At 51.0% G+C, this 8,489-nt stretch overlaps 1 protein-coding gene across 1 annotated transcript; it reads right to left on the reverse strand.

Moving 5' to 3' along the window:
- Positions 1-586: 586 nt before the first annotated feature.
- Positions 587-7,729, reverse strand: LOC306839353 (uncharacterized protein). Its single transcript, XM_079367992.1, has 5 exons — positions 6,824-7,729; positions 4,255-4,963; positions 3,706-3,956; positions 1,847-2,026; positions 587-1,386 (listed from the first exon to the last, which is right to left on the reverse strand). Exons 1-5 carry the CDS (start codon positions 7,589-7,591, stop codon positions 1,177-1,179), a joined length of 2,118 nt encoding a protein of 705 aa, XP_079224118.1. The 5' UTR covers positions 7,592-7,729; the 3' UTR covers positions 587-1,176.
- Positions 7,730-8,489: the final 760 nt, after the last annotated feature.

Raw genomic sequence — 8,489 nt, forward strand, 5'->3', positions numbered from 1 at the left:
GACTCCCAAAGATGTGCTTTAAAAACGCACGCAGCAAAGAATGGCTGAGTAAAAGTGCTACGAACTTCTGTCTTTATTTACAGAGGAAGAAACACCCTCGTCCTTTACATGTACAAAAACCTCTTCTGTTATAAAAACCTGAAGGTGCGTCTACGAACAGAAAGCATCTCTGTGCACCTTTAGATCTTCTGAGATTGTGCAAGTCAGTGCGTGTGTGTGTGTGTGTGTGTGTGTGTGTGTGTGTGTGTGTGTGCGTCGCTCGGCCATAAGGTTTGAGCTGGCTGGAAATAGTCAGGATCAGGTAAATCCTGCTGAAAGCCCCCTGACATGTCTCGGGGCCGCTGACTGGATATGATGCAGGTGGTCAGGTGGGTCCTTGCATGCGTGTGTCATGTAACATGTAACATGTAACATGTAACATGTTTGACATTGAGCCCTGCTGCTCTTACATAATGGCTTGAAATACATTGAAAACGCCACACTCGGGTTAAAGCCATGCAACAGATGGGTCGCATTAGTTTTCAATATGAAATACTAGAATAAAACAATCTGCCAAAATCATATCGTGCAAAATGACATCGGTAGGTTGTTCTTTTTTTTTTTTTTGATCTGCACAGTAAAAAAAAACAAAAACAAGAAAAGTCCTGCAGCAGCATTACACCTTCGTCTCCACAAACAACGAGCAGATCATCGATTGTCAACAGCTCATCAACAAGTCTGAATCTTCACAGTTTATAAATCCTGTGTCTTTAAGCCACTCTGATGTTTCTGTTGCTCACGAAGCAACAACAGAGGAGCCGCTGCAGGTGAGCAAACAGCAACCAGCGACCTTTGGACCCGTTCTGATGGAGTGAAATCCTATTAGGTGTGTTGGCGCTTTCAGCCTGGCGCTCTCTGGAGCCTTCAAAGTCGCTTTTGCTGAGAGCGGCGGGGAGGAGGGGAGGAAGTGGGGAGCACGCTGAAAGATCGGGAAAAAAACAAACAAACATAAATAAAGTGACTCCTCGCTCTGTCTGTGCCCGGTGCCGAGCTGGTGTTCTAATCTGTCGACTCATCAATCACGAGCCCGTCTTCAATCCATGGCTAAATAACGATCTCCCTGCCTCCGACCTGGTGGTGATGAGGATCACATGACATGAACAGGTCAGGAGGCTGCGGCGCTCGATGGGGACGTTACTAGTGGCAGGGGTCAAAGGCGAACTCTGTGAGTCCTCCATGGAGCTCCACCGCCTCCTCTGACCAGGACATGATGTCACCGGTGAGGTGGCCTCCGCAGGTGGCCTGGCCGTAGATCTCGTTGGCGGTCAGGACTCGGGACCAGAACTGTAAATCAGACAGCTCTCCCATGAAGGACTGCGTGACGTCGAAGCGGCCGCCCATCGTGTCCTGTGAGGAACAGAGAAGAACGAGGTCAGAAGTGTAAAAAGCACAAACGTCTCTCTGAGAACAGGAAGTGATGATCCTCCACATCCTCAACGGGTTTGAAAACTAAGAGCCTTGAAATTGAACACTCTCTCGATCCCAAAGTCTACCAACATGGAAACTGTGACGGTGCGAGGGTGCGAGGCGGGGTTACACCCTGGACTGTTCGCCAGCCAATCACAGGGCTGACACAGCTACGGGCAATTTAGAGTCACCAATTAACCAAATGAGATGTATGGACTGATGCTAATAATAACGCTGAGAGAGGCCGATGAGATCCCGTCTTTGAATGCTTCTAACAGCAGGGAGAGAAATATTTGGTTCTGCTTCACATGCTGGACGGGGAGGGGGAGGGGGGGGGGGGGGACCATCAGTACCCATACTCGTCCTGCACGTCGACCCGAGCGTGTCCTGAAAGTCTTACCTGCTCCTGGCCCAGGATAAAGGTCCCTCCTGGTTTGACCGAGTGCCAGGCTGACAGGTTTTGCCCTGAGCCTTTTATCACCCCGTCCTGGTAGGCCTCCCAGACGCCCTCACGTGTCGACCACGTCACACACACATGGTGCCACTTTCCGTCCGTCATGGTTATGGGCAGTGTCACAGCCTAAACACACAGGCAGACACACGGTTAACGGTGAGGAGGATGGAGAACGAGTCAAACAAACAAACACCAGGACCCGCTTTTATTTTGGCGTCAGTCGCTCAACAGCTTGATTCTACCGTTTCCTCTCAGATTGTCCTGACAGCCCTTGAGCAACGCAGCGCAAAAAGCCGCGGTTCACTGATCACATGTGACTTGTGTGAACACGAGGCAGAACTTTATTCTTCTTCTCGACGGCAAGTGCAAAACTTTTCTTTCTCCGCCTTCAAAATAAAAGCATGCATGTTGGCACAAGTGCACTGAAGATCGAGGACAGCCATCGTCTTCAAACTGCAGCCGACTGCTCGTCACTGTTTCGACTGTGCGAATGGCTCTTTGGGTCATCATGACAACTGATGCAAATGTTCTCATCACCTAATTGCATTGTTTCATTGCAGAGCCCTGAGGCGGCCTGTGATTGGATGGCGTGGTAATTGAGGCCTGACCTGACCTTGTGACTCAGGTGCGTCATCACGTTGGAGGAGAGACAACTCTTATGTGAGCATCAACACAGACACAATATATTATTATTCCATGAATAATGATGACTCCACTCTGAACCCCGGAGCTCACTGAGTGACCGGGATCGAACCGTCTCCTCTCTGTGTCTTCTTAAAGCTGCACTTCGACATCATCGCTCAACTTGGTCATCGATATGTTCGATTTTCTGCCAAGTGTGTAACTAGGACAAAAGAGCCGTGTCAGACTGTTCCTCCCGGTAAATGTTGCCACTACAGACAATTAGGCTAATCAATTAGGATAATCAGATGAATTGCTTTGCTGATTTGTTGTTGAGCACACCGCTCACAGTGGAAGGGACAGAAAACATCTGCCTTCCTCTCTTACGTCGAAGGAATCAGCCTTTCTGAGAATCAAAGATTAGCACGCTAATACACTAATTGACCAATAAGTATGTCAAGAACAGCGACGTGCCCGGACTTCTTTTTGACTGAGGCGCTGAGGTGGCCCGAAGTGACGGACGCACTCGACTTTATAACAGCAGATGATGAAACATGATAAATATCAACCTGAGCTTGTTTGTTCAGATTCATCGTTTAAAGAACTTAAAAAAACCACTAATCAGGAATGTTTTGATCCATCAAAGAGGCCAAGCAAGGCAAGTAGCCAATCACAGTTGAGGATTTTTGGGGTGGCCAATCAGATTCCAGCACTCCTCTGATCAAGAACCCGTGTCCCGCCCCACTAATGCACGACTTTCCCACATAGTTCTAAAAGATGTGTCGTTGTGTTACTTTCTCTTGGACAAACAAAACCAATGTTTCCTAAAGTTTCTGATTCACGTTCACAGAAGTCTCCGAGCCGAGCTCGCCGGCGTTGAAGGTTTAAAAGGATGAGAACTGCATCGTTGCCCACTGTGACCGGTCTAATAAAGCTCAGAGAAGCAGCTTTTTTTATACAGCAAAATCCCCTCATAAGAGCTTCATAGAGTCCCAAGTCTTTAATCCTTTAACCACTGTTTCCTGTTCTGTCGACACGCACCCAGGCGACTCGTTTCCTCGTCAGGTAAAATGGGAAGCGACGAACTAACCGGCGAGAAAACGCTCAGAAAACAGACAGAACGGAGCCTTCAGCCCGGGACGCCACCCGTCCACGGGTGTGTAATGGTCGCCCTGGGTTCTTACCTTGTCGTTGATCAGCAGCTCCATCGGGTTGCTGCCCCATTCGATCAACACCAGCTCATTGGCTTGTCCAGGTACAGCATAAGATATGGGCGTGCCCATGCCCGGCCCCTCTCCCGCCTTCATCCACAGGCAGATGGTCAGGGCGAAGAGCTCGCTGATCACCGGCCGCTTCATCCTGGCGTACATGTAGTTGGTCCGCATGGGGAAGTCCAGCAGGAACGCACTGGGACTCTTCAGCTTCTTGTGATTTCCTGATGAGACAGAGTTCAGAGTCAGATCATGATTTGAGGAGGTCGTTGTCGTGACTACGGCGGAGGCTTTGTGTGACACGTTTGAGACGCCTGATTGGCCGTCTGCGGTTGCGTCTGTTTTGCAGCTCATGCAGAAGGTTGGCGGTTAGCTAATCCATCAGTGTCACTCGTGGTAGCTGCTTGATTCTGATTGGCTGGAGTGGCGTGTGTGATTCTATTTTACATTGAATGGTGGTCATAACAAGAACATGTGTGTGTGTGTGTGTGTGTGTGTGTGTGTGTGTGTGTGTACCCGTACCGTGGTCGCCGGTCGCGTGGTGAAGTTGGCTGAGAACTGTTTCCAGCTTGCTGTGACCCTGAGGACTCGTCTCCTTGCCGCTGGAAGGCGGGCGCCTCGGGGGATGGTCGTCGTGGTGGCTGTCATAGTGTTGACTGTCATGGTGATCCCCGTGGTGGTCATCGTGGTACCCGGCTCCTTGGTGATAGTCATGGTGGTCATCGTGGTGACCGTTGCCATGGTGGTCATCATGATGGTCATCGTGGTAATCATGGTGGTCGTCGTGGGGATCATGGTGGTCATCGTGGTGGTCATCGTGGTCATCGTGATGGTCATTGTGGTGGTCGCTGTGACGGTTGCCGTAGTGACCATCATGCCGGCTGTGGTGCGAGTCATAATGGTGGCTGTAGTGGCGAGCCTGATGACCGGTGCGAGGGTTGTACCTGCTGCTTCCATGGTGGTTGTTACGATGGTTGTTGTGGTGCTCGCCATAATGATCCGTGCGACGGTCATCGTGGTGGTCGTCGTGGTGGTCATCGGGGTGGGTGCTACCCCGGGGGTCAGCGTGGTGTTCGTCGTGGTTGTCGTCGTGGTGGTCGTCGTGGTGGCTGTCATGGCGATCATCATGGTGGTCTCTGTAGTAGCTGTGCAGCTGCTCCTCCAGGGCGGCGATCTTCCGCTGGAGGAGCTCCCGCAGCGAGCTGGAGTACGAGCTGGACGAGTTCCTCGCCTGCACGCACAGAAACACACCAGTCAGGATTCGGACGCTTTCAAATCAACGCGCTGCTGACCGGACTCGACCTTCACCCACCATGATCCTTACACAACATCCAGGGTTTCTGTCGTGGCGGCCGCCATGATGAGCCGCCATGACAGACATAAAGCACCATTACATCTCGAAAATAAAGGATTTCTGTGGCTTTGACAACTGTTGGAAATATTTGAGGTAATGTAAGTACTCAACAAACAAACATACGACAGGTTTAGTGCATTGTTTAGTTAATTTACAAACGTTGGAAGGTGACGGGTAATCGGAGGGGATTGTTTGAAGGTCATTGTATTTCTTCAAGAAGTGAATCTTTACATACAACTTTTTGCTCTCTGTTTCCCTGACTGTTCATGTTTGTATAAAAACATTTGAACTACACCCTCTCTTCCTCAGATAACTGAATTCACATTTAAAAAGAGTCAGGAGGGCTTTGCGTTCATGTCGTTGTTATGAAGTCAATAAAGGAAAATTGTGTCGGACATTTAAAGTTACTGCGTGATGGTTTTATTTGCTCCCCTCCCTTCGTCTCCTCCTCCCTCCTCTCTTTTCCCTCACCAGCAAATATCCGACTTTGTTCTCTACCGGCGCACGCCACGATTAATAGCCTCATCAGGGGAGATTAGGCTAATTGAAGCCGAGGCCGGTCGCTGCCCTTCGTCGCACGGCCAGCGTTCTGCTGGTGTGGACATCCTCTTAGAGAAGAAGAAGTGACGGACAGCTTCTGTTTTGTCTCAGAGGGATTGGAAGGGATTTGTGGCGACACTTTCCCCCGAGCGTAGCGTCAGACCACCTGCACTGATACCGAGGCTTTCACCGCTCGGCGGGCAGCCGGGCCGCCCTCTCTCAATGTGACACCAGAATCATCACACATGTTAGAAGGTATGTTTGGTTTGCTTCAGGTCTGTGGACAAACACTGGTGTTTGATTAAACACAGACTGGTACCCTCTTTCTTCTCCGTGGCCCCGCCCTCGCTCGTGGTGTTGGTTCTGTTTGGACACGGGTCGTCTCAGGTAAGGGGGAAGGCTAATCAGCCTTAGATCAAGCTTAGATCACTGATAGCCAGGAGAGAGATCACAACGTCTCAAAAAAGACTTATCATTAGCCTTGTGGTTGAGATGACAGCGCCTAGCTTTGGTAGCTTGATGTGTTCTTGTCCAGTACATCATTAAATAAAGTCTTGACCTATTAAAGAATGCATCAGGAAGTCTTTCGTTGGAAGGAACAGGAACAGCACCGTGCAGTTTAGCAGACCTTCTAACGGTAAATCGGCGACTCGCGTCACGGTCAGCTGATGTGGCAGCTGAGCTCGTAACCTGCAGTGACGCAGGATATGACCTCAATTAAGTCAAACCTTTGATAGGCTTCTGCCTCCCAGCAGACGACTCAGACCGCCTTCGTAGAAACATTACTAAGCACTTAAAAGTTGCAAGGGGGTAAGACTGTAAAACACAAGGAGTCCAAAAAACATGAACATGTTCATCTGAGTCGTCACATTTCTGGCGCTGGTTGATCCCGTCGTTGGCGGCAGGATCGCAGAAAACGGAAAAAGCTCAGTCATCATAAAGTCGGTGCGTCTAAACTGGCGGATCAGTTTCATCAATGTGAATTAAAAGTGGATCTGATGGATGTACTCGTCATCCGTGGTCGTGCGAGGTTTTACTGGTATACTGGACTCACTGGTATATAGGACGCAGTCCACTCTTTAGATGTGACCCAAAGTAACCTTCACTGACCCGGTTTTAATATCTGCATTTCTTGTGAACATCGATGACGTTTATAAATCTTCACTTGTTCACACACGGCAGATTCTTGACGCTCACCTGCAAGTTCTCCAGCCTCTCTTTCAGCGTCTGCAGCGTTTTGCCCGTCTGTTCCGGGGAGAAGGAAGTGTGTTTCCCGTACGACGAGCCCTTCCTGTGGTGGGTGTCGGACCTGTGGCTCCCGTGGGAGTAGTGGTGGTCGGTGCCGTGGAACGGCCCGTGGTGCGAGGACGACGACGACGACGACGACGTCTGGTGGCCGCCGTGATGCCCGTGGTGGTCGTCGTGGTGGTTATCGTGGTGTGTGTCGTGATGAGTATCGTGGTGGCTGTCGTGGCGATTTTCATGATGGCTGTCATGGTGACCGGTGCTGTGGTGACCGCCGAAGCCCTCGCACAGAGTGAGCTTGGCGGTCAGCTCCCTGATGGTCTCCCGCTGATCAAGGATGGTCTCCTTTTGCCTCACGAGGCTCTCGCGCAGGTGCAAGATGGTGGCTTTGGCCTCGTCGGACATCACGCCACGACGGCTACCGCCACCGTGGTCACTACTGTGGCCGCTACTGCTCTGTCCGTGGGGCACACCGGGTGGGGAATAGCAACTGGGGTCTGCTTCTGGCGGAATAGGAGTGCAAACAAATTTGGGACTAATGCCGTAGTCATGATCCATGCCAGGCAAACTGCCGGTTGCAGCGGCACATGACAGGAAGTAGTAGAAAATTAAAGAGCGTAGAGGAAACGTGGGGAGGATGAACCCCAGAGAGGCGCCGACCCACCGCTGATGACTCGCAGTAAAAGGCATCAGACTCAGAGGACTGACGTCTCGGGCCATACTTGGCCTGAGTCCGAGTTACTCCCTGACAAGCGACAGTCCTCCCAGGCCTTAGCTTCGATGTGATGAACACCATGAATGGATGTCGTATGCGTTGGACTTCAAGGCGTTGGGTCGAATCATATCAATGAAGATGACCTCTCCCAGGCAGATAATCCAAACCGCCCAAAAGGGTGCTGCTGAACTCGTCCTGAAGACAATCCTGTGGTCACTGAAGGTTTCTGGACTCCATGGCAGGTTAACAAATCATGAGCTGAAGTATCAGGACAGGTCCTTCAGCCGTCTCTGGGAAGAAGAAGTGTTAGGCCTCGACTCGCCAGATCATCCCTCCTGGCACCGTGGACCTCCTGCGTTCGACAGCCAACAGTAATCCTTTTATCTTCGGCTTCTGATCCCGACGTGCTGCTACCTGAAAACACACAAAACGGCACATCAACAAAAGCTGAATGTGAAGACGTGTGTCTGGATAGGTTGGAAGTGAAGGAAGGACATCGGGGTCAAAGTGGACGAAGTAGAAGAGAACAACTCTTTCAGTGTTTGTCGTGGAAAAACCTGCATCGTAAACAATGACCGCTCAGTCATCATTTCCTGTCGGCTCTCAGCCAGCAGACTGACATATAGGTTCAGTGACGCCAGCAGGCAGGTAGGCAGCAGTGAGGGGGAGGACAGTGGGGGATCGTCACGACTGCAGCAGGCTGTGGAGTAATGAAATAACAGCCAATTAAACTGCCCCTAAGCCCGCAGCCGAGCAGCTCGTCTAATGAAAGCTGGTTCGGGTGGGCCGGAGGAGCCCATCCTTCAAGCCGAGGCCCGATGGACCGTGAAGCGCTCATCCGCCCTCGCACAGCGAGACGGAGAAAGTGAGGGGAAGACACAAAGCCGGGGACGCATCCCTGCA

The sequence above is a fragment of the Symphodus melops genome (assembly GCF_947650265.1).
Source record: "Symphodus melops genome assembly, chromosome: 18".
NCBI classification, from domain to species: domain Eukaryota; kingdom Metazoa; phylum Chordata; class Actinopteri; order Labriformes; family Labridae; genus Symphodus; species Symphodus melops.